This window comes from Lepus europaeus, chromosome X, assembly GCF_033115175.1.
Source record: "Lepus europaeus isolate LE1 chromosome X, mLepTim1.pri, whole genome shotgun sequence".
NCBI lineage: Eukaryota > Metazoa > Chordata > Mammalia > Lagomorpha > Leporidae > Lepus > Lepus europaeus.
In genome coordinates, this window is record NC_084850.1 from 85,741,432 (window position 1) to 85,767,735 (window position 26,304).

The following is a 26,304-nucleotide window of genomic DNA, read 5'->3' on the forward strand; positions in this document are numbered from 1 at the left end:
AGATGATGAAAGGCAGGCCTAGATATGCACACAACCTCGCCTCCAGTTCCATAGTGGATGTCTCTGTAAGTCACATTATGTGTAGTTAGAAAAAAAAAAGTTAATTTTCCACTTTGCTATGTGTAGAAAATATTCTTCAATGATTTAAATACTTACTGAAAAAAATAAGAATGGGACTAGGAGAGGTAAGAGGAAGATGGGTGGGAGAGTGGGTATGGTGGGAAGAATCACTATCACTATGTTCCTTAAGTTGTATTTACGAAGTGTTATGAAATGCATGAAGTTTGTATACCTTAAATAAAAGGCTTCTGGGGAAAAAATACTGAGTCTACTTTACATGGGACACTGTGTTAGACACACGAGAGATACCAAAACAAAGCATGTCCTTGGATTTGTGGAGCTTGCTGTATCTGACAGAGAGTAGAGAATGTTGAGTACGGGACTGGGCATTCGGTACAGAGGTTGGGTGGTCACTTGGGACACTCACATCCTACATCGGAGAGTCTGGTTGGAGTCCCTCCCAGCTACTCCACTTCCTGCTAATGCCTGGGAGGCAGCAGACATGGCTCAAGTACTTGGGTTCCTGGCACCCATGTGAGAAACCTGGATGGAGTTCCGGGCTCTTGGCTTCAGGAGCTGTTGTAGCCATGTGGGGAGTGAACCAGCAGATGGAAGATTTCTGTTTGTCTGTTTGTCTCTCTCTCTGTCTGTCTGCCTTTCAAATAAAATGAAAATACAAAAAAAAAAAAAAGAAATTCTATTTCTTAGAAAAAAAAAAAAACAAGAATGTTGAGTATGTTGCAGCAAGGCCTGAAGGCATTCGCAGGGAATACAGATTACATCTAGTTTGGAGAGGCTATGAGGAAGTATTGCTTTCTGAACTGGACTCCATGAAGGTTCAGGGTTTCCAAAGGGAGAGATAGGGAGAGGTCCTTCAGCTCGAGGGAACGGGGTAAGGAAAGGCCTTGAGGCAAGCACAGCACTCGCTCAGCAATCAGAAGGATATCCATCTCTGGCTGGGCTGTGTGTGGCGGCAGGTTGGAGCCTAACTGTGGATGTACTGAACGCCCAGCTAAGGAGTATGGCATTCATTCTGTAGGCCTCGTGCGACCAACTTTATTGCCTTAGCTTTTTTTAAAAATCATTACCAGGATAAACATTACTGTGGAAATCAACAGGCCAGAACAATAAAGTTAAGTGACCTCTCACATACAAATTTAAAAACATGCCAACCTAAACCATGACCCCATAAGTGGTGACAGACTCTCTTTAGAACATCCTGGGATCCTAATCAAGTAACAATGGTTTGGCACCTTCTGAGAAGACCAATGAGAGGAGGAAGGAGCTCCTTTCTCCACAACACTGGTATATCCTGCCCCTCCCCTTTTGATCCTTAAGGCTGGTACTAGAGAAGGTCAAGGCAGATACTTCCCCTTTGAAAATCAGGCTTGAACCCCTGTCCCAGAACCGAGATCCCACACTTCCAAGGTCCAAATGTCATATCCACCAAGCACTTCAACCTCTGATTCAAGGAGAATCAGCAGCAAAAATGAAACAATCTGTCTCTAAGACACCTAAAGAAAGGATGGAAGTCACGAATCTATCATCAAGGTCTCATCTTGAGTGTGTGTGAGTGTGTGTGTGTGTGTGTGTGTGAGAGAGAGAGAGAGAGAGAGAATGGGAGTTTATCTGACAAGATGGTATGTTGGGAGACCAGAAGTCTCAGAAACCTCTTATTACTTCTGGGTCTAGATAAAAATAATTTCATGGAGACCTTGGAGTTAAGGACTGTCAGGTCAGAGGGCGTCACTGTGTCACAAGAGAACAAAGCTTACGGAAAGATTGCCATCCCCAGCCTAATGTACTTAGGACAGGCGACATATGATTTCTCACCCCTGGATATGCTCCCCCTTGGTTACTGCCATGTATCTCTGGTCATTCCTGCAGCTTTTCAAATATCAAGGGCAGGCCAGAAAAATAATTATTTGAAGAATAAGGTAAAGAATGTGACCCAGGGAAACTGTGATATGTGAAGACAAAGTGACAGTAGGCAAAGAAGCTTTCTGGAGCCCCTACCCCAGCAGAGAGGGCAGGTACCCTCTCCCAGGGACCGCAGGTTCAAGTTCTCGAGCTAGTAGTCTTCAGCACTCCAGTTTTCATGGCCACTGCCTCTCTCTCTAAGGAGAAACTATTTCCAAAGGTCTTGAAAGATATGTTAAGAGGTGACCTTTAAAATATCCCCTAAGACATGCACGTGCTCTGGGGATTTTGCCGAATCTTCCTTTCAGCTGGCTCTCTCTCTCTGCCAGATGGGAAAGCAAGAATATAATCAGTTCAAAGTAAACAGATTAGTGGGCAAGCATGTTTACAGTTCAGATCCTAAATTGTGAGGTTTGGGGCTGCAAGATCCAGGGCAATCACAAGCACCTGGCACAGCCACCCTGGCGTCTTAGGGAACAGGAATACGGTGGAAATGGCAACCACCAAGGAAACTGGTCAGGCAGGTTTCCTGATGCAAAGCAAACAAGGACATTTAGCACTACAGCCTCAAAGGCTGAAGTCACTTAATACCGTGCCCATTTCTCTAGCTGGGGCTCGGGGCCGTCTGGCTAGCCTAGCCCAAGTCCCTCTTGGCTTTGTGACCCTACCCACTCCAAATTTCCTTCTCTCTAATTTATACCATATATTTGGCAACAGCTTCTCTTTATGTCTTCTATGCACTGCTATTTAATTCTTACTTTTTTTTTTGATCTTTCAAATGAGATCACCAAAATGGAAGCCCTTTGAGGGCTGAGACCAGTTCTTATGCGGCATGTGGGATTCTGAATACTTGTGAATAGGGGATAAGACCAGGCTAAGGGGCAGGAGGGCATAGATACCTTCTCAGTTACTCCCCAGTTCCTATCCCTCAGAGTCTTCTCCCACTGTGTTTCCCTCCCAGAGCAGGTGGATAAAGGGCAGTTACTGATCAGTATGTCCCTTGGCCAGGCGCACAAGGCATTCACAGCAAACTCTAAAGCAATAGTCATTCATTAACCCCAGACCTTAGTGGCAGAGTTAAAGTTTCTGGCCAGCTTCTGAAAAATATCCTAAACGCTCAAACCCAAGCACTCAGGCAGACCCACGGTGGGTCATCATAGGCAGCATCCTGGGTGCTCCCTGAACAAGGGTACACAGAGAACAAAGGACCTTTTTCTCCTGAGACTCAAAGTTTCAGGGTTTTGAGGGTAATTATAAAGTTGGAGAGGACTAAACAGCCTACGAGTAACTGACCATTAGGGGCTTTTAGCACCTGGCAGGTGACAAGACAAGTTGTGGGATTATGAGTACAGGCCCAAGGATTATGAGTTACAGGCCCAGGACTGATGTTTGGGAACAGGCAATTCCAGAAGCCACTGATGTGGAACACCCTGCCCTGCCCTCTAGGAGCTCTGAACACTTACATACATTGCTGCTGCTTTGTAAAAAAAAAAAATGTGTATTATCGGGACCCCCAGATTCAGTCAGATCATAAAGCCTGCCAATATTAGCCTGTTGGGCATCTTAATCCACCATTGTAACTCACGAATGAACAAGACCCAGCTGGGCTCTGCCAAGCAACATCCTGGCCAGAACACCGACTAGCTGCACAATTAATGTCTACTCGTTGACAGGACAGCATATTCTCTGGCCATCCTTGATGACAATGTCAATATTTCTGGTATTATCTCTCGAATCAAGACTACAGGCACCCCCAACATGATTTCCTTCCGAAAGTGGGAAGCAGACCTGGATGGCAGAGGGCCAGTCAGGGCACCAGGGACTCCCAAACTGCCTGAATGTTGTCCTGTGCCCGCAAAGAATGCAGCCAGGCTAGCCCAAAGGGACTTCCAAAAGCTGTTTCTACGACTGCACCATCAAGCCTCTTGGCCACCTTTGGAGCACAAGGTCTTTCTTTCATTCATTCATCCATTCAATAAATGGTAGCACCAGGTCCTCCTTGGACCTCTGACTGAACCAGCATCTTTGGATTTCCCTTCACATCACCACAGCCTGCGTTAACCACCTGGCCAGCCTGGCCCTGAGCAAAGGGCCCCAGAGTGGCCTATTTCTGTGGCCTTTCCCAGTGGACAAGACAAATTCAGCAGCAGAGCAAAAGCCCCAGGTTGGGCCGAGAGAAGGGCTCTGCTTGTCCTGCCCATCCATTTAAGAGGTGATTCTAGTATTGATGAAGGGTGGGGAAGGCCCTTCCCATTAAATCACTGGTGACACTAAAGCCCAGTTTCATTTTCCAAACCCTGTTATCTTTCCTTCTTCCTCCTGCTCCCTACTCTACAAATCCCATGTTCCCTATGGTTAGTACAGCTGCAGCTCCCTAGGGTTTCACCTGCTATGGCCTTGGTGCAGCTGTAAGAGGGTGTTATTTGCTTCAAAATAGCTTTGCAAACCATGCACACCAGAGGAGGATAGATACTCAGGGGAAGGCAATGGAAGAGAAACGTGTCAGAGGCAAAACAACAGCAAAAAAGATTCAGAGGTGAAACCCAAACTGAAACGTTTCCTTCACTCTAACCACCCACTGCTCAAGCTCTCTGGGTAGATGGCAGGCATGCAGAGGGCAAGAACCACACCTGCTGCTTCCTTGAATCCATCTCTGCAACCATGCCCACGTTCTCAGTGCTGTGCTTCACTGCTTCCCACATAGGAGGACCTAAAGTAGGTGTGATGCTTAGTCGTTCTGGTGATGAGGAAATACATGTCTTGTGACACACAACCAATCATTCCTGAGCGTTCTGATTGCTTGGTAACAATACACATTTGGAGGCCAGTATGGTGGTGCAGTGTGATAAGCCAGTTAAGCCACCGCCTGTGACAATGCCGCCATCCCATGTAAGAGCAGGTTCAAGTCCTGGCTGCTCCACTTCTGGTCCAGCTCCCTGACAATGTGCCCGGGAAAGCAGCAGAAAACGGCCCAGGTGCTTGGGCCCCTGTCACCCATGTAGGATATTAGGATGGAGTTCCAGGCTCCTGGCTCCAGGTCATTTGGAGAGTGAACCAGCAGACAGAAGATTTTCTCTCTCTCTCTCTCTCTCTCTCTCTCTCTCTCTCTCTCGCTTTCTCTGTGCATGTGTGTGTGTGTGTGTATGTGTATCTTTCTAACTCCACCTTTCAAATAAATAAATTTTAACACACACACACACACACACACAATTCCCCAAACCTGGTGAATCCAAATTGCTGGAAGAAGAGCCGGGGAATCTGTTTTTACTAGCACCCCAGTGGATTCTTATCAGCAAGTTCAGGAAACACTGTAAGAACTACATTTGATAGCCACAGCAATCAGGTTCAAATTCCAGTTCTGGAACTTCATAGCTATCTAACTGGAGTCTTGGTTTTCTCATACGCAAAACGGGAATTAAAAGGCCTGCTTTGTAGCATTATTAGAAGAATTTTAAAAGCCATTTAAGGAGAATATCCAAGGACCTGACGTACAGGTGTTTGTTCCCCTTTATCTTGAAGACACTAGGGAACTACTGGGAGCTTCTGAGCAAGTCCAGATTGTTGCTTTAGCTTCACCTCCCTGTGCAACATGCAGGCAAATGGTTGCCAAGCCTCTTCTGTTAACACCTCCAGTGACAAAAGATCAAATTTACTATCTCCAGAAGCAGTCCATTCCATTTTCAGACAGTTTTAATCATTAGCTCTCAGTTTTAATCGTTAGCTCTTTCTTCCCTACATTGAGCTGAGATCTGCCTTGGGTGACAGAACAAATCTAATCCCCTTTCCACATGATAGGCTAAGGCAATTAACTTCGATAAGGCAACTGAGGAGGAGGTGGGGGAGGGAGCCCACTGTGAACATGCTACTTTTGGAGGCACTGGGGTGCGGGGGTGTGCAGTTTTATTTATGCACGGGTCCAGCAAGTAGCTGATATGCAGGTATGGACTTGAGTAAAATGATCAAGGATGTCACTTAGATACAAGATTGGATGCTGTGAAAAGAAAGGACATTGCCACTTCGGGTGCAGAGCTAATGAAAGATATGAGGTGAATGGTCAGCAAGGTAGAGAGAGAGAAAGAGAGAGAGCCTTGAAAGCAGAAAACAGGTAATTCGCGGAAACAAACGTGCTGAGGAGGTCCCACTTCCTCCCGGGCTACTGCAAGAAGGGATTTGAAGAAGGAGCAGCAGACAGTATAGGCAGCGCCAACATTTGCCAACCTGGATGTTAAGACAGGTTTCTCCAAATAAGGCCCCGGCCCCGTGCGCCTATGTTTTGGGAAGACACTGCCTACCACAGGACCTTCTGGAGATTAATGACTGCAGAGAACCCTGGCTTCCTCTGTTTGAGCCTACCTTTGCCCAACTTATTGAGCCGTCCATTTTTCGCACAATACTTATTAACATTTTGAGGAACCAGTGTTTCCCAGCATATCATCTGGCAAATGTAGTGAACAGAAGAGCAGTAAGACAATAGTTGAAGTGACTATTGGTATCAAGGGATTTTTTGTTCCTTTGAAGAATGGAGAAGTGGCCTCAGATGACCTATGAAAATGATTTGCTATTCACTTGATGTACAAAACCCCCATAGACTCATGCAAATCAAGAGGTTTCAATCTGCATGTTCACTTTAAGAACATCCGTGAAACCACCCAAGCCCTGAAGGGTATGCATATCCAAAAAGTTAGAAGTATCTGAAAGATGTCACTTATGAAAGAAGCAGTGTGTGACGTTTCACCGTTACAACAGTGGAGCTGGTAGGTGTGCCCAGGCCAAACAGTGGGGCTGAACACAGGGTCAGTGGCCCAAAAAGAGTGCTGAATCTCTGTTGCACCTGCTTACACATGCAGACAGTGACGCTGAGCTGAAGGGTTTGGATGGAGATTCTCCAGTCATCAAACACACCCAGGTGAACGGAGCACCCACGATGTGCCGCCGTCCCTCAGAGCTCAGGGTCAGATTAACCCAGCTGTGAGCTTCCCCCTGACAGGCTGAGAGATCCTCCCTGGAAAGGAACAAAATGTCCCTAAACTACAACAGGAAGGGGGCACAGAAGAAGAGGATCCAGAAGAAATGGAAGAAACAAAAAGTGATGGCGTAGGAAGAAAATGCAATACAAAATATATGCAAATTCAAAAAGAATGGATGAAACTGAAACAAGTTTACAGGAAGACGAAAAGGAACCAAGTATAGAGCGAAAGGCCAAACACAGGATTGCATGAGAAGACAGCAAGCCAAGCTCCAATATAGGGGTTAGCTCAGCAAAGGCTCCCAGCTCACTGCTTTAGCACAAAGAGTTATTTCCCGGTTAAGTCCAATGACCAAAACAGTGACTATTCTAAAACCCTATCTACTTTCCTTAGAGGAGACAGATGTTATCTCAGCGAGGTTAAGGGCAGATTATATAAACTGATTTGCTCACTAGAGAGCACAGAGCCATGGTCTCCACACTGTTGGTCCGAGTCAGGTTCAGCACATTCCTCGCCTGGGCCGGAGAAGAGTGATCCAGATCAAGAGCCAGTGCCCCACTCCCCCTTGCCCAGGCAGGGAGGACTCTAGCATAGGATAGGCGGAGAGGGGAAATCTAAAAATAAAGCACTCTGAAGAAACTGTCTTGCCTAAAGAGCAGCTTCCCACGCACACTGGAGTGCCACATCTGCGGGGGCTGGAAGCACGGGAACGGAACAATCCTGACCAAGTCACAGAAGTATTACCCGGGTTCTTTTGGGGGGGGGAGCTGGGGTAAGGGGGTGACAGCACATTTAGGACTCCCTCCATCGGCACCCCTGTGTCTGGGCTGCAGACCTGGAGCAAAGGGCTTCAGGGACAGAAAACAGGACTTTCTTTTCTGGGAGACTGGAAAGATGGCTGGTGACTAGTCCAGCCTTTCCAACCGTTCTCCTTCCCTCCTTGCAGGAGGTGAGCACAGCCAAGTGCTCTCTCAATACACACGAAAGTGGCGTTGAGGGTTTCAGTGGGCTTCAGGCTCAGAGAGGGCTTTTCTTGGTTCTGCTCCCTTCAGTAGGGTCAGGGACTACCAAGTGGGGAAAAAAATAAAAGCATGCACTCCGAGAACTGCAATTAGCATTGACATTCGGTTTGCTATCGTCATCTTACACCCCAAGGACAAAGCAGTTGTCCTGTTGCCAAGCAACTAGCAAATGAGGCTTCCCCGCCCCCAGCAGGTAAGAGGCCACTAGAAAAAGTTCAACCCCTGAGTTGGATACCACCCCACAGGGAAGCACGGAACACACTCAGTAGCTACTTCTGGTTTAAGAGAGTGATCACCTCAGCTCTTTCATTAAGGGTTTTAACCTTGAGAGATACAATGTGCTTGTACCAGATTGCTGGAGTTCTGCCAAGGAGCTGAGGCACAAAGAAGGAAACTATTCCCAATTCCAAGAGGAATCCATGGCTTCCCCCTATCAGTCCACCTCTCCTGGAGGTTGTACTTTGACCTCACCAAGTATTATACTATGTCTCAAGGGTCAGAAGCTCAGCCTTGGACAATATCTCCAAATAGCTTTCAGCAGCAATACACTCAATGCTATATACCTGCTCTCTCCACCCCTCCCTTCCTAGGGACCAGACACTCATCGTGTGCCACGATTCACAAGGACAGCAGACAACGCAGCAGGTGGTGAGGGGAAATGGAAACACAATAAAACACCCAGAATGTAGCAACTGGTCAGATCTTCAGTCTTTAAGACCCTGGAGGAGGGCCCCGTGGTGCAGAGGATTCAGCCTAGTAGAACCTAATTGGAATCCAAGCTCCTTTGCTTCTCAACTTGCTTCCTGAGAGGTACTTGAGAGGCAGGAAATGATGGTCCAAGTCCTTGAGTCCCTGCCACCCAGGTGAGAGACCCAAAGGGCGTTCCAGGCTCCTGGCTTCAGCCTGGTCCAGCTTCGGTTGTTGTGGGGACTGGGGAGTGACCCAGTGCATGAGATATCTGTTTCTTTCTCTCTCTCCCTCCATCTCTGTGTGTGTGTGTGTCTGTCACTCTGCCTGTCAGATAATATAAATCTTTCTTTTTGGTTTTTGTTTTTTTTTTAGAAAGAGACCCTGTACCGGTACACTGTGATAGCTGCTATGCTCAGACACCAATCCTGAGGTCTATTGTGCATATGTAGATGGGGATTGAGGGGGTGCCAGGTTTTTCCCTTAAAGCACAGATTGCAAGCAAAGTACTTTGAACGCTGGAGCACAAGTTCAATGCTGACTAGTAACAATCACCCAACAGTCTTTTACAATTAAAGCAAACTGAAAATTTTCCCGGACTGAGTCATTCATGAGGGAAAAGGAAGAAGCCAGCTCACAAAAGGGAGGAGATACTGACCATAAAATACACAACCTGAGCATACAGAGAGAAGTGTTATTTTAGCACTGGGAGTACACACTCCCTACCCCACTAGTTACACAAGAAGGGCCGGGTTGGCACAAAGCTCCCCCGGCCCCGCACCAGGGCCTGGCGCTCGGAAGGGCAGCTTACCTGACATACAAGGACCTCTTCTCGCTTGTTCGCAGGGACCCAGACCCAGAGCTCATGCTGCTGTTCATCATTTGTTCTCGCAAGTCATGTATCTTCGATTCAAAGCGACTGTACTCTGTCAGGCAGACAAGGGAAAAGACAGGAAAAAGCATGAACCCAAGGAGCTCCCCTGAGCCCGCATACAGCAGCCAAAAAGCCAGGAAGACACTTGGCTTCAAAGCAGCCAGAGCCAGCCCTGTCAGTCTGCGCTTTGATAAGCAGAGTCCCTCTCCTCCCTCCAACTACAGAAGGACAGGCTTCCCTCCGCTCTGCCCCCTCCCCACCGCCCCAAGACGAACAGAAGGAAAGAATGCACCTGGAAAAGGAATAGCATTGGGGCATGTCAAATGGAAAATGCTTTTATCTGCCTCTAAATCTCACTGATCCTTAAAAAAAAAAAAGTAAAACAACTGGAAGGAGGTTCCAGTGCAGCCTTTATAAATCTTTAGAGCAGGCACCAAGGCCCAAGGAGAGCAGATGGGTAAGGAGACTTTCCCAAAAAGCGGACTGCAGAGAACAGATGGCCCAGAGACAAAGGGTGCGGGCTGGGGGGCGGGGGGTAGATCAGGATGGGATGGTGGCTGGGAAGGACCTGAGGTCATTCTATCATTGTTAGACAAGCAAGATGACCGGGGGGGGGGGGGCAGCGCTATTGGAACCCCATAGGAGGGTAAAAGCCACTCTCACAATCGCAGGAGAATGAAAGCTCTCCTGGGTTATTTCCTCTGTGGCTCCGGCCACAATGAAACATTAAACGTAAGTTCTCCTAAACCTGGAAGTCTGCTGACACGTCCCACCTCCAAAACCATCCAGTCAGTGAGGGCTGAAGTCCATGCCCAGCCTTGGAGCCTGCTGAGACCATCACAACTACCTGAAATGGGCTTATCACTCTGCCAATGTAGCTACAGGTTTATGGCCAATTTAAGAAACCTGATGTAGGAAAATTAACTCTAGCTGTGTAATTATTATAAAAGGCTTTTTATAGTGCTGGTGTGCTGTGACATTCTCCTAGTATATTTAAAATACAATATTCACACTTACCACACATACACACAATTACACAACATTTTTCAGAGCTATAATTGCAGCATAAAATGGGGTACAGCTAAGGCACAGGGTGTGCAAATGGTATTACTTCACCAGGACAAGCTGACTTTAAAGCAAGTCAACATGGATACTAGGGGTTGTAGGTTGGGGAACTGTTTTTAAAAGACCAACACGACTCCAAAGGAAAAAAAATTCCACAAAAGCATTTCCATGCACCATAGAGGGCTGGCACGAAGCATCCTCACCTAGTCTGTATGGCTCTACAGGAGAAAACAAAACACCTGTTCCAACACCTGACACTCTCCCCCGCCCTCAGCAAAGCAATCTGACCTTCAGCTGGGTATAAAGGGAAATGCTGAAAAGCTTAAAGGGGAGGAAATGGAGTTTTAAGTCACACAAATAAAGTTTCTTTTTCTTCACTGAGGTATCAATGGAGTCAACTGGTTAAATTCGTGTGTTCTTTCATTCATCACGCACCGGCATTATGGTGATTTGTCCTCATTACCTACTCCCGTCCATGAAATCCTGGAGGAAGCAGTTAAATCACTGACTCACCCATTAAATGGGGTGGGGGAGAAAAGAGACAACAGCTGTGGACATTGTCCCCGTTCTCAGGGTTACAAGGCAACACATCAATATCAGTGAAGTGTCCCAATCTAAGGTGGAGAGGGTGGTGACCGGTTTATCATAAAAGCCCCGGGCTGCCCGCTGCCCGAGAACTCGGCAGCAGGCTGGTCAACCTCTAGAGATGGCCCAGGGACTGGCCCCACCCCAGGAGCCAACCTTTTAACCTGCTTAGAAATTGCTTCTCCTCCCTTTCCTTTCTGGCCCTCCTCCAAGCACACCTACTTCGGGCAGGATCATGTGAGACGGAGATTTCGGACCAGGCAAACCCTTTCTTGGGGAATATAAGTAAAAGACACAAAAATGCACTGAATCCCAAACATAAAAACACATGCAACCTATTCCTCTATTTCCCCCACTCAAAACCTGTTTATGGATTTCCTTCTTTAGAATTGCCTTGCCCGCTGAACTCTAACTCAGCAGCAGGTCATAGCAGTTGCTTAGTAACTACATTTCTTAAAAAAAAAAAAAAATCTTTAAAAAATAACTACCAAACCACCATTTCCTCAAAACTCCTAATCCAAGGTTGAACATTCTGGGCCAGTGAACCCACTTAAAATAGACTACAGAAAGAGAACACAGCTATTGCTTTAAGGAATCTACTTTTTGTTTTTATATGTGCTACCAAGATTTCTCATATACTGAATTATTTTATTCATTTTATCCCCATTTAGAGGATTCCCTTAGAAGTCCAGCCACTAATCAGTCTCGAGCTTCAGTTCCACTAGGCACAGGGTAGCCTCAGAATAAATTATTATTGGGGAAATGAGGAACGATCTAGAAAATCGTGTCCAAGTTGATGTTTCTATGCTCAGACGAATAAACCTAATGGCTTACTTAATTGATGGTTGTTGGGGTCACTGAGGGCTTAGAAAGGTAGTTAAGAAGTATTCCCATTTACTTTCATTCCTGAGGTTAATTGCCAGGAGCAATTGGAGTTTATAAACACCCTTTTGAGATGTGAAATAACCCACAATGGGCATCTGGTTAACAGACTTTGTATACAACAAAGAATAAAAACATTCTAACAAAACATTGTCTAAAATGAGCTTCAGCTGGATAGTACCTCATCTTAGTATTAGAGTTTTCATTTTCCCAGGACACAAGCTTCCCTTAAATAAAAAGCATCAAAACAGGGCCTGGCTAAGCCTCCGCCTGCAGTGCCGGCATCCCATATGGGCATTGGTTCATGTCCCAGCTGCTCCTCTTCTGATCCAGCTCCTTGCTGTTGGCCTGGGAAAGCAATGGAAGATGGCCCAAGTGCTTGAGCCCCTGCACCCACATAGGAGACCAGATGAAGCTCCTGGTTTTTGGCTTCAGATCAACCCAGGTCCGGCCATTGTGGCCATTTGGGGAGTGGACCAGTGGATGGAAGACCTTTCTCTCTGTTTTGTAACTCTGCCTCTCAAATAAATAAATAAAATCTTTTTAAAATTTAAAAATAAAGCATCAAAACAGGAGCCGGCATCGTGGTGCAGCAGGTAAAGCCGCTGCTTGCAACACTGGCATCCCATATTAGAGGACGGGTGAGTCCCAGCTATTCTGCTTCTGAGCCAGAAACCACCTGCCACCTACGTGGGAGACCTGGATGGAATTCCTGGCTTTGGTCTAGCTCAGCCCTGGCTGTTGTGGCCATTTGAGGAGTGAACCACACTCTGTTACTCTATCTTTCAAATAAATAAATCATTTTTAACAAAAAGCATCAAAATAACTATGGGAGAGGAGTTTGAAGTTTCCCAAAACATAGAAAACAACATTTGAGGAGATGAAGATGCTAATTGCCCTGATTGGATCACTACATATTTTATACATGTATTAAATTATAATATTATACCCCATAAAGGAGTACAATGATGTCCATTTTAAAATTAAAAAAGCATCTGAGGGGCCGGCACTGTGGCATAGCAGGTAAAGCCGCCACCTGCAGTGCCGGCATCCCATATGGTCGCTGGTTCGAGTTCGAGCTACTCCACTTCCAAGCCAGCTCCCTGCTAATGTGCCTGGGAAAGCAGTAGAAGATGGCCCAAGTCCTTGGACCCCTGCACCCGTGTGGGAGACCGGGAAGAAGCTCCTGGCTCCTAATCAGCCCAGGTCTGGTCTGGACCAGCTCTGGCCATGGCGGCCATTTGGGAAGTGAACCAGTGGATGGAAGACTTTCTCTCTCTCTGCCTCTGCCTTTCAAATAAATAAATAAATAAATCTTTAAAAATAAAAAAGCATCCGAATTCTGAAAAGGTTCCTCCTTTTCTCCACTCATAACTAATATGGCTGTTGCGAAAGGACATCTCTTTGGTCAAGGTCATTGTCTAGGAAGCCCATCTTGACCAGTCTGTAACCCAGAGGGCCCACTTCAAATAGGCTACTTTAAAGAAACAATATTTTGGGCCGCTGTTGTGGCACAGCAGGTGAAGCTGTCGCCTGCGATGCTGATATCCCATATGGGCACCAGTTTGTGTCCTGGCTGCTCCACTTCCAATCCACTTCCTGCTAATATGCCTGGGAAAGCAGATGTCCCAAGTGCTTGGGTCCCTGCACCCACATGGGAGACCCAGTTGAAACTCCTGGCTTCTGCCTGGCCTGGCCCAGCCCTGACTGTTGTGCACCTGGGGAGTGAACCAGTGGGTGGAAGATCGATTTCTCCCTCTCTCTCCCTCTCTCTCCCTCTCTCTCCCTCCCTCTCCCTTCCTCCCCCACCCCCCTGTAACTGACTTTCAAAGAAACAAATCTTTTAAGAAAATAAAAAAGCAACATTATTAAAACCTCAAATCTATGAAACTGCACTTTATTCATCTTTCCCATTCACATTGAACCCAACCATTTGTGACCCACAAAGATATCCACAGTGAGTCATCTTTTGCTCTCTCATTCCATTTTGCCAGTTGCTAATTACAGAGAGAGAACAAGTGGGAGGGGGGACAGTCAGAAGTGAGTGCCAAAACAGGGTTTCTCTCTGACCACCTGGGCTGCCTGTAGAGGATGAGGATTTTGGACTCCACCCCAGACTCACTGCATCAGAACCTACTGAGTGAGGGGTGTATGAATCTGCATTTTTACAAGGATCATGGTGATTCTGATGCCCCATAAATTCTGAAATTGCTGATCTTCTTGATTGACAGAATTGAGTTTTGTTAGTATGGATGAGAGATAAGGCAAGGATCTTACAGTGTGTCTTGAAAGGAAGGCAGAGGCAAGAGGGTTGGAAAACCCTCAAAAATAAAATTTGGCAATACTATTTGAAGTCCCAGGGGAAAAGAAAGTGCTAAACCACAGGCCACTGTTCAATGTGCCAGCAAAGAAAGATGACAAGTTTACACTTTGGTTTGTTTGTTTAATTATAAAAGTAAGACATGTTTTTTAAAAAAAAAATTGAATTTTTTTCTTCAGACACGTCTGTATCATTTCCCCATGCGAATATCCAGAAGCAACCACTATTAGAATTTTTTGTTTGTATCCTTCCAGACTTACTTTCACAGATATATTGTTTATAGACATCCACTCAACTCACACATAGATTTACACATGTACTTTTTGCACTCTCTGATACATCATCGAAAATCATCCATGTCAGTATATATAAACCTCATTATTTGAGTTTTCATTTAGTTTGAAAAGGAGGGAGAGGGGGGAGAGGGAGAGAGAGAGAGATCTTTGATCTGCTGGTTCACTGTGCAAATGCCTACAACAGCCAAAACTGGGCCAGGCCAAAACCAGGAACCTGGAATTCAATCTGGTTCTCTCATGTAGCTGGCAGGAACCCAGGACTTGGGCCATTTTCTGCTGCCTCACAGGTACATTAGCAGGAAGCTAGACTTGGAAGCAGAGCTAAGACTCAAACCCAGGCTCACTGATATGGGATGTGGGCATCCCAAGGTACATCTTAGCAGCTGTGCCAAATGCCAGCCCCAGACCAGATCTCAGTCTTTTTAATAGATGTGTGGTATTCCAAATTACAGGTAGACCATAATTTATTCAGTCAAATCCAATTAATTCACATTTAAATGACTTACAATCTATAATATTACAATTGATGCTATATTCTACATTCACATGAACATGTCTATAGTGTAGATTCATTCCTACAAGTGAAACTGCAGGGTCAAATTATATGCACATTAAATTTGTGATTGGCACTACTAAAGAGAACCCCAACATTCTGAAGCCTGTCTGACTGTGAGGATAAACTGCTATTCTAAAGCTTCCAGCAGCTTTTCTGTTTCTGAGGTGGAGGCAGAATTTACCTTTGAGGACAGATTGATCTTTCGTTTGTGGAAAAACCCTTTAAATGGGTCTTGGTTATACAAAAGTAAAGCCAAGATTTTATTCTAGAAAGGACGAAGACAAAGAGGAGCTAAAATGTTCTCTCGGCATAATAATGCGAAAGGCTGTCCTACTGGTAGGTGGAGTTGCCAGTTCACTGCACAGGTCGGTCTCTCTCTCTCTCTCTCTAAGAGCTGGTTCCTATTCCTAACTCACTGAAACCTAACTGGCTTCAGCTTCTACCTATGAGACATTTTACCTACCTCCCCAAGTATCTCCCTCTAGACCTGGCCACTTGGGTCTCTCCCTCACTTGAAAACTAAGCCTTTCCCTCCTTGTGCCAAAACTCCCCATCACTCTCAGTGACACCTCCTCCTTGCCCTGCACACAGCCCATGCGTTTCCTCCAGTTTTGCTGATGTCCCTTTCCCAATTGCTTCCCCAATCCATCTCTTTCTCACTTCCACTGTTTTCACCTTACTATTCACCTTACCTCTTAGTTTTCTCTTGATTATTTTATATCTGCCCCTCCTACACCTTGCCTTGATTTAGCTCATATTCTATCTTCTCTTCTCTGGGCCACTGCTAGAATGCCCTAACTGGATCTGCACCCCCAAGGCTTTCAGAACTCTAATTGAACCTAGATTCTTATTTAAAACCCTTCCTGAAACTTCAATGTGTAGTCCCCTTATCCAAGTATCTATAATAATTCATCAGAAACTAAAGCATTCTTTAAAGATGTATGTATTTATTTAAAAGGCAGGGTGATGGGAGTGGGGGTGTTGGGGAGAGACACCTTCTACCCTATGGTTTGCAACAGCTTGGGCTGGGCTGGGCTGAAGCCAGGTGCCAGGAACTCCATCAGGGTCTCCTATATGGGTGGCAGGGGCCCAAGTACTTGAGCCATCCTCTGCTGCCCTCCCAGGTGCATTATCAGGGAGCTGGATTGGAAACAGAGCAGCCGGGCCTTGAACAGGCACTTAGATTTAGGATGTGGGTATCCTAAGCTGCTATAACACCTACCTCGGAAACCAAAGCATTTTACTTTAATACCTCACCTACACTTTCAAGAATTGGTACAATCATTTTCCCATCACTCCCAGCCTATCTATTGCATCTCATCACACAGATCCTCTTTTGCACTAGCCTGCCTGCAACCCTGGAACACACCTTGTTCATTTCTGCCTATTTGTCCCTGCTCCTGGGATTTTCTCCACTGCCTAACACTGAATGGCCTTCAGGTCCTTCAACACCTTTCTTTTCCCATCCAAAAAAACTGCATTCATTTGTGTATTTATTCAAATATTTACTGAATGTTTACTACTTGCCAGGTACTGTAATAGCTGCTGGAGATATAATGGTAATCAAAATGGTTCCTAGAAAATATAATCACAAAACAAGAAACACTTAATTACTATTTCAATTATAACTATGATAACTGCTATGAAGAAAATGCTGAGAGAGACTAATAGGGTGATGTAACCTGTGTGTGAGTGTGAGTGTGTGTGTGTGTGTGTGTGTGGTGGGGTAGAGGGGGGCAGTGTGCTGAGGTTCAGCAAACATTTTCCTGAGTCCAGGGGAAAGGGGTGGCAGGAAGAAAGAAACCTTTCTGGACAGCAGGAACAGCATCAAGCGAAGGATAGAATGTATGACTATGGGGCAGGCATTGTGGCTTAGTGGGTTAAGCTGCTGCTACAACGCCAGCATCCCATATGTCCACTGGTTCGAGTCCCAGCTGCTCCACTTCTGATCCAGCTCCCTGCTTCCATATCCATCTGGAAAAGCAGCTGAAGATGGCAAAGTCCCTGGCCCCATGCCCCCACATGGGAGCTCGAGAAGAAGCTCCTGGCTCCCGGCTTCAGTTTGGCCCAGTCCATCATTTTGACCATTTGGGAAGTGAACCAGCAAACAGAACATTTCTCTGTGTCTCTCCTTCTCTCTCTGAACTCTGCCTTTCAAGTAAATAAATTTTAAAAAATTATTGTTTGGGATTAGATCATACAAAGCCTTATACACTGTGTAAGGCTTTACCCTGAGAGTAATGAATGAGAAGAAACAGTAAAAGATTTTAAGAAAACGAAGGACATGATTAGGTGTGTGTGTGTGTGTGTGTGTGTGAGAGAGAGAGAGAGAGAGACAGACAGACAGACAGACAGACATTCTGATGCGGTATCTCACATCTAGACTTACAGGACACTCCTGTAGGTATCCCCTGCTTCTGCAGCATGCAAAGCGACTAGCCCTTCCAGCCTCTGCTCAAACATGTCCAATGCTGGAAGCTCTCTCATTCTAAAACTCTTAAAGAGCAAATCCTCGTGTTGAGGGCTATCTCTTCTGTCAGCTTGTCCTAATTCCAGCATATAAAACATGATGGTTTCCTTTCTTCATAACAGTGTGAAGGAACAGCTTGAAGAAGGTCAAAGAGGTAGAAAAGCCTGGAGCAGGGTCCAAGACGACTGAACGAGACCGAGGCGGGCGTGCAGAATGCAATGAGGGGAAGGGGCAGTGATGGCAGCTTGGAGGCCAGATTTTAAGAGTTTAAGATAGGACCCTTCTTCCTAGGCCTGTTAATTGTTTAAAAAGTTAAGTCAGGGCTGGTGCCATGGCGTAACAAGTTAAGACACGGACCGCAGTACCGGCATCCCCTATGGGCACTGGTTGGAGTTCCGGCTGCTCCACTTCCAATCCAGCTCTCTGCTATGGTCTGGGAAAGCAGTAGAGGATGGCCCAAGTGCTTGGGCCCCTGCACCCCCTTGGGAGACCTGGAAGAAGCACCTGGCTCCTGGTTTCAGCCTGACCCAGCCCCTACTTCGGCCACTGCAGCCATCTGGGGAGTGAACCAGTGGATGGAAGTTCTCTTTCTCTTTCTCTTTCTCTTTCTCTTTCTCTTTCTCTTTCTCTTTCTCTTTCTCTTTCTCTTTCTCTTTCTCTCTCTCTCTCTCTCTCTCTCTCTCTCCCTCCCTCTCTCTGTAACTCTGCCTTATCAAATAAATAAAATAAAACTTAAAAAAAAGCTAAGTCATACAATTAGAACTAGATTTGGAGAACAATTATTCTGGGAGTATAATATAGATTGGAAGAGTGAGAGAAATACCAGAGACCAGAAAGCTATTCTATTAGTACACACAGTAATCTCAAAGGTCTGACATCATATGGGGCCATTGAAACTAGATAGAAGGAACAAGAATCAAGAAATACATTGGAGCTAGAAGAGATGAAATTTGGCATCTGACTAGATGATAAAGGCAATTTCTGATCCCAGGAAAATGTAGGATAATATCAGGCATAAGAAGAAGTGGTCATGATGTCCTCAAAATAAGTTATTCCTTCTATAAGCTAAATATTGTTACTTCCTTAACTATTCTTCACCCAACATGGTTTCCAAGTTTTCCTCTACCTCCGCCTTTTAAAAACTCCTGCCCAGAATCTGTAGTGATGTCATTTCTTTGACTAAACTATAAGCTCCTTGATGTGGTTTTGGTTACCTTCTCAAAGTTTAGTGTGGCGATCTGCACCCTTATTGAGTTGACAAACTCTTACTGAACATGCTAACTCACTATAGAGATCTGACAGGGCGAACGTGGACTCTTTGAGTCTCGAATTCTGGCTGCTTAAGAGCAAATTGAAGAAAAAACAATACAGACTTTCTCCTTCCACCCACCCAAACATGCTCAAAACTGCCCAACGAAACCACAAACCACTTCTGCAAAACACTGACATGTCAGAGGTTTCAAGATAGAATTAACAGCCCAATAAACACCAAAGGAGACTGAAACTGCAGTGCTCACTAATGTGAATTGGACACACACCCAGGTCTTCACAACCATCTCTCCTGAGACTGCTCTCAAATCTATCCAGTCCCTAATGACAGAAAAACCTGTCTTCTAAGAATAAAAACAAAAAGACATGTGTCATTAATTTGAAAAAGCTGAAAGGTCCTCAGGTTCACAACCTATATTAAGTTTACTTGGTCCTATTTGATTGCAGCCAGGAAAATGCTGAAGAAAGAGAAAACAAATGGTAGCAACAACGGGCATTTATTCTGCATGCAGTATAGACTACCAATGATTTGAACGAAGATATAAAAGGGAAAAGTTATAAAATAGAATCAAAGTCATGCCTATCAAATTTGGAAATGACAAGGACGTTAGTGAGACAGCTGCATGACAGACTTCCCACACACAGATTGTGACAGGAACAATCAGAAGATGCAAATAAAAATAAAGTAAAATAGAGAATTGTAACTTCCTGATCTTGAGACCTCACACAAATACTGAGTAGGGAAGACATAGTTGAATAACAGCTCCTGCTTGGGTCACTACCAACTCAAAATAAACCAACAGCTACCCAAAAAGTGCACTCACTCTTATGAAGGTGCAAATGTTCAAATCTCAAACACGAGCAAGCATTTGGCCTGGCCATTAAGATACTCTCACCCCACATGGGACTATCTAGGATAGATACTGGGCTCCGACACCTGATTCCAGCTTCCCACTATCACAGACCCTGGGAGGCAGCAGCGATGGCTCAAGTAATCGGATTCCTGCCACTCGCACAGGAGAGCTGGACTGTGGTCTTAGCTCCCAGCTTTGACTCTGGCCCAGTCTGGTCTTTGCAGGCATTTGGATAGTGAACTAGCAGACGGGAGCTCTCTGTCTCTCAAATAAATAAATAAATGATTGAATAATTTTTTTTTAAATCTCAAAGTTACACAGCCTTCATTTGCCATTGCTGAGCTGCTCTGAGGGTCACAGGAATCGTCAATTGTGAAAAATGATCCAATTCTGGTGGAAATGAAGTTAGAACTTTAGAAAAGAGTCACAGATTTTGAGGAATATGAATTAGATTTTGGATTTCTACAGTTGTCTTTGAACTATAAACCCTCAGGATATATCTTAATGACAAGTGCCTGTCCCAACACTATGGTTCATATTTCCAAAGAAACGGACGGAGTTTAAAGCAAAATAAGTCCATTAAGATGCCCATTAATAAGGAGTAAGTGTATGAATTGCCAAATACATATGTAGGACTCACAAACTTCCCTCTATAAAAATAATTATGAATCCCACCTTTTGTTAGTTTCTAATTATGAATCTACTACTTAAGGTAGTCTACACTTCTAAAACTAGATAAATTCTAATGTTGCTTCTAATTATGACATAATTATGATTTTGTGACCCAATCAATGAGGATCATAAGGAATCAAACCTGGGACAAGTCTAATTTAAGTTTTAAATATAACCTAGAAGAGGGAAATCCTCACATTTGTAAATAATATTAAATTCGGTGGGTTAAAAAAATACCAAAACACTAAGTATAAATCATTTAAAAAAAAATCTTAAGGCTACATGAGGCCTCAGGCAGAACAATGCCAACCAGGTCTCAATATGGATAAATACTGTTTGAGGAAAAATAATTTGAGCTCTACCTTTAGAACAATGGCTGGGAACTATGACTATCACAGAATAGAAATGCAGGTGTCATTGTTCTAGGCCTTGCAATGTTACAACGTGGTGCCTCACCCATACAAACCACAGTCAGGGTACTGGATAGCATCCTGCATAATACCAGCAATAAAAGAGAAAACAAGACCTGCCAGATCAGCTATGAAAAAAAAAAATTTATCCCTGAATGCGTCTGTCCCCCAAAGAGCTTCCTGTGAATCCAGGAAGAGCTACCGGGTGAAAGTGCTATACTACGCAGAGGTTTCATTCCATTACATCACTTGGTCTGAAATTAGTGGCATGAAAAATGCCTTGACTTCACATTATGCTAAGAAAAGTATTCAAAGGCCACAACATTGGTCCTTCTCATCTATTCCATATCACCCTGGGGTGGGCATTTGGTACAACAGCTGGAACAATGCTTGGAACACCCACATCTCATATTTGAGTGCCTGTGTTCAAATCCAGGCTTCTCTTCTGATTCCAGCTTCCTGCTAATGTGCACCCTGGAAGCCAGCAGGTGATGGCTCAAGTACTGGGGTTCCTGCCACCTGCACAGGAGACCCAGATTGAGTTTCAGGCATTGGGCTTCAGCCTAATACAGACCTGGTTGTTGTGGGCATTTGCGGAGTGAACCAGTTTGAACCACCACCCCCAAACAATTTGTCCAACAAATTCCGATAAAAGCCTCAAATAAAGCTTATTTTCCCTCTCAAAAGAATTTCACGTCACATACACAAATGAAAAATTAACAAGGCCTTTGTCTCCTTTAACCTATAAGCCAAAGTGTATGTAAAGACAACTCCAAAACAAAGTACCTCATCCAGAAAACATGAGAATGAAGACAGTTATACCTTTTCTCTGCTCTCAAGGCAATGGGTACACTTGTGTAAAACAATCTTCCACTTCACAGCAATGCTACAATGTAGTAACTAAAACATACATATCTTACAATGACACTTGCTAATTTGAGCTCATATAACCATTTTTTGTTTGCTGATTCTCTCTTCTTTTAATAGAAAACTTTTATTTAATAAATATAAATTTTGAAAGGACAACTTTTGGATTATAGCAGTTCTTCCCCCATACCTGCCCTCCCACTCCCAAATCATCCCACCTCCTACTCCCTCTCCCATCCCATTCTTCATGAAGATGCATTTTTAATTCTCTTTATATACAGAAGATCAACTTAGTACATACTAAGTAAAGATTTCAACAGTTTGCACCCACACAGACACACAAAGTGTAAAGTACTGTTTGGAGACTAGTTTTGCTGTTAATTCACATAGTACAACACATTAAGGACTGAGATCCTACATAGGGAGCAAGTGCACAGTGACTCCTGTTGTTGATTTGACAATTGACACTCTTATTTATGATGAGGCTCTTGTCATGAGCTGCCAAGGCTATGGAAGCCTCTTGAGTTCACAAACTCTGACCTTATTTAGACAAGGCCATAATCAAAGTGGAAGTTCTCTCCTCCCTTCAGAGAAAGGTACCTCCTTCTTTGATGGTCCCTTTTTCCTGCTGGGATCTCACTCACAGAGATCTTTCATGTAGGTCATTTTTTGCCACAGTGTCTTGGCTTTCCATGCCTGAAATACTCTCATGGGCTTCTTAGCCAGATCCGAATGCCTTAAGGGCTGATTCTGAGACCAGAGTCCTGTTTAGGGCATTTGTCATTCTATGAGGCTGCTGTGTATCCTGCTTCCCATGTTGGATCGTTCTCTCCTTTTTAATTCTATCAGTTAGTATTAGCAGACACTAGTCTTGTTTATGTGATCCCTTTGACACTTAATCCTATCTATATGATCAGTTATGAACTTAAACTAATCACTTTAACTAGTAAGATGGCATTGGTATCTACCAACTTAATGAGATTTGGAGTCTCATGGCATGTTTCTAGCTCTACCATTAGAGGTAAGTCCGAGGGAACATGTGCCAAACTGCACATCTCCTCCTTCTTATTCCCACTCTTATTTTTAACAGGGATCAATTTTCAGTTGGATTTAAACACCCAAGAATAATTATGTGTTAATTAAAGAGTTCAGCCAATGGTATTAAGCAGAACAAGAAAATACTGAAAAGAATAAAACAGTAAGCTGTTCCTCGACAGTCAGGACAAGGACTGATCCAGTCATTGCTTCTCTTTTTTTTTTTTTTGACAGGCAGAGTGGACAGTGAGAGAGAGAGAGAGACAAAAGGTCTTCCTTTTCCGTTGGTTCACCTCCAATGGCCACTGCGGCCAGTGCACCGCGCTAATCCGAAGCCAGGAGCTTCTCCTGGTCTCCCATGCAGGTGCAGGGCCCAAGCACTTGGGCCATCCTCCACTGCCCTCCCGGGCCACAGCAGAGAGCTGGACTGGAAGAGGAGCAACCAGGACAGAATCCGGCTCCCCGACCAGGACTAGAAGCTGGGGTGCCGGCGCCGCAGGCAGAGGATTAGCCTATTGAGCCACGGCGCTGGCCCAGACATTGCTTCTCATAGTGTCAGTTTCACTTCTACAGGTTTTCTTTTAGGCACTCAGTTAGTTGTCACAGATCAGAGAGAACATATGATATTTGTCCCTTTGGGACTGGCTTATTTCATTCAGCACGATGTTTTCCAGATTCCTCCATTTTGTTGCAACCAATTTTTATATTTTACCAGACCCATGGAGAGTCTAGATTCAAATATTCTTCACAGTAGTCACTCCCACAGGACCACAAACTCTCTGGGCTATTATTTAGGGGGATATCAACTGAATCTCCTGTAGGTCAAGTTTTTGGGGAAGGAACCCAGAAAGTGGCACCCAGGAAAAGACTCCTCACGTTTACAGCTGTCAAAAACATCTGTGCTCATTTTTCAGTAACTGGTAAACACAGAGTAAAATATTGCAGCATATGAAAGCCAACACCCAAATTGTGTGCACATGGAAAAGAATGTTATTTATAATAAAGGTGGTACTTCAAAACAGCAAGGAAATTGTGGATTGTTTAATAAATGGTACTGAAGTAATTAATTAGTATTTGAGGCAGAAATTAAGTTAGCACCTTACCTTACACTGTAAATAAACTCTGGGCAGGTTAATGTTTTAAATAAAAAAACCAGAAACATTAAATAATGAAAATACAACAAGGTGAGTATTTATTTGCTCTCCAGGTAGGGAAGTCCCTTCCAAACCTATGGACAGGAGTAAAATAAACAAAAGAAAATACTGATATATTTGACTATATGAAAACATAAAATATCCAAACCTCAAGGTAAAAATCAAGTGAAAAATCAAACTAGAAACTGGGATAAGTCTCTGTGACATAAAGAGTTAATATTCTTAGTAAAGTAAAGCTTTTATCTATCAATAAGAAGTGATGAACATGCTCTGATAGGGAAATGGGGAAAGGGTATGAACAAGTAATATAGAAAAAAAGATCAGTAAAGACAGAAATGTTCAATTCCACTATTAACAAAATAAATAAATGCATGTTAAAATACAAAGCAAATAACATTTGTATCTATCAAATTTGCAGAGATTGTCTTAAGTACCCCACGTTTATGAGGATCTTGAAACAGATCTTACACTATCCGTGGGGGTGGTGGCCAATTTGGCAAAATGCATCAAAAGCCTTACACATGTTCTACCTTTTGACCCAATAATTTCCCTTACAGGAATGTATCCTGAGGAAATAATCATATATTCACAAAAACCCTGTACAAGGGTGTACATCAAAGTGCTTTGTATAAGATCAAAACACTGGAAACAACCTAAATATCACCAAAAGGGGAACAGCTACATGAATCAAGGGAATTTCAAGAAATTTGTGGAAAAATAGAATTAAAAGATAAGTATAACTTGGTGCAAAAAATTTAAAATCCATGCATACTTATTTAATAATACACATTTTCCATGGATTTTTTGAAATATCCTCAAATTGTGGCTCACACATGACAGAATATTATTTAACTTAAAAACTATGTTTCCAGGGCAGGTGTTTGGTGCAGCAGTTAAGATACCCACATCCGATATTGGAGTGCCTGCACCAAGTCCCAGTTCCACTTCCAAGTCTAGCTTTTTGCTAATGTGCACCCTGGAAGCAGCAGCTGATGGCCCAAACGCTTGGGTCTCTACCACCCAAGGGAGGTACCCATATTGAGTTCCAGGCTTATAACTTCAGCCTGATCTAGCCCTGGCTGTTGTGGGAATTGAGAAATGAAGCAGTGGATGGACAATCAATCAACCAATCTCTCCTTCTCCCTTTGTCTTTCTCTGTCTCTCTGTCTTTCAAATAAAAATTAAAATTAAAAAAAATTTAAACCAGCATTTTTCCAAAGGCTATATAATAACCTAGGAAAATATCGTGATATATGTTAGTAGAAAGAATATATAATTAAATAGAATAATCCTATCATTTAAAAATTTATTTTCATTTTTATTTGAAAGGCAGATACACACATACAGAGAGAGAGAGAGAGGAGAGTCAGATAGATAGACACACAGAGACAGATACACAGATATCTTCCATTAGCTGGTCAGTCCCCAAATGCCCGCAACAGCCAGGGCTGGGACAGGCCAAAGCCAGGCACCTGCTTTTTACTCAGAACTCAGTAGGGATATACCACAGGAGTGGCAGGGACCCAAGTACTTGAGACACCACCTTCTGCCTCCCAAAGTGTATACTGGCAGGAAACTGGAATTGGGAGTGGAGCTTGGACTTTAACCCAAGCACTCTGATATGGGCTGCAGGTATTCCAAGCAGCAACTTAATGGCTATGGCAAATGCTTGCCCCAGAATAATTCTATTCTCAAAAGAAACATATATATATATACATATATATATGTGTGTGTATGTATATATGTATATGTATATACATATATGTGTGTATATGTATAAACATACACATATATGTATATATACACACATATATATAATATGAATATATAAAAGTTTGGAGGCAACTACACATACATTAGTAGTCATCTCTGGAGGTAGTTTTATTTATATTTTTCTGTATTTTCCAATTTTCTAAAATCTAAATGTAATACTCTTATATCCAAGATGGGAAGCAGATTGAACAGGACAGGCCCAAGTAAAAAGCCAGGACATATATATACTAGAAATTTCCCTCCATATTGCTCCTTACTCATTAATTATTTCCTCTGGAATTGACTATTCAGCCAGTTCCAGATAAATCCAAGGAAACATATCACTGTTTTCACCTAGCCATCTTATCCAAAAGTCTACCAAAGAAGCCTTTTCAAGGGCTTCCTGAAATCCAGATATATTACATCTACCATATTGCCATATCTACAGCCCACTAATCCTGTCCACTGAGAAAATCTGATCTGACATGACTTGTTTAACCTTCTGAACCAATTCTTGCTCCTTGTGCTCCTCATCACTTCTTCTGAGTATTTACAAGACAAAAAAGTAGTCTCAATGATCTACTATG

At 43.9% G+C, this 26,304-nt stretch overlaps 1 protein-coding gene and 1 pseudogene across 6 annotated transcripts in view; one reads left to right on the plus strand and one right to left on the minus strand.

Moving 5' to 3' along the window:
• DLG3 (discs large MAGUK scaffold protein 3) overlaps positions 1–26,304 on the minus strand; it is a 57,176-nt gene that overhangs the window by 13,651 nt on the left and 17,221 nt on the right. For all 6 annotated transcript variants that reach the window (XM_062184493.1, XM_062184490.1, XM_062184491.1 and 3 more), the window contains one exon: positions 9,468–9,582. In XM_062184493.1, coding sequence (XP_062040477.1) covers positions 9,468–9,582 — 115 coding nt within the window. The remainder of the gene's footprint in view (positions 1–9,467; positions 9,583–26,304) is intronic.
• Positions 6,531–7,078, plus strand: LOC133753768 (large ribosomal subunit protein uL22-like; annotated as a pseudogene).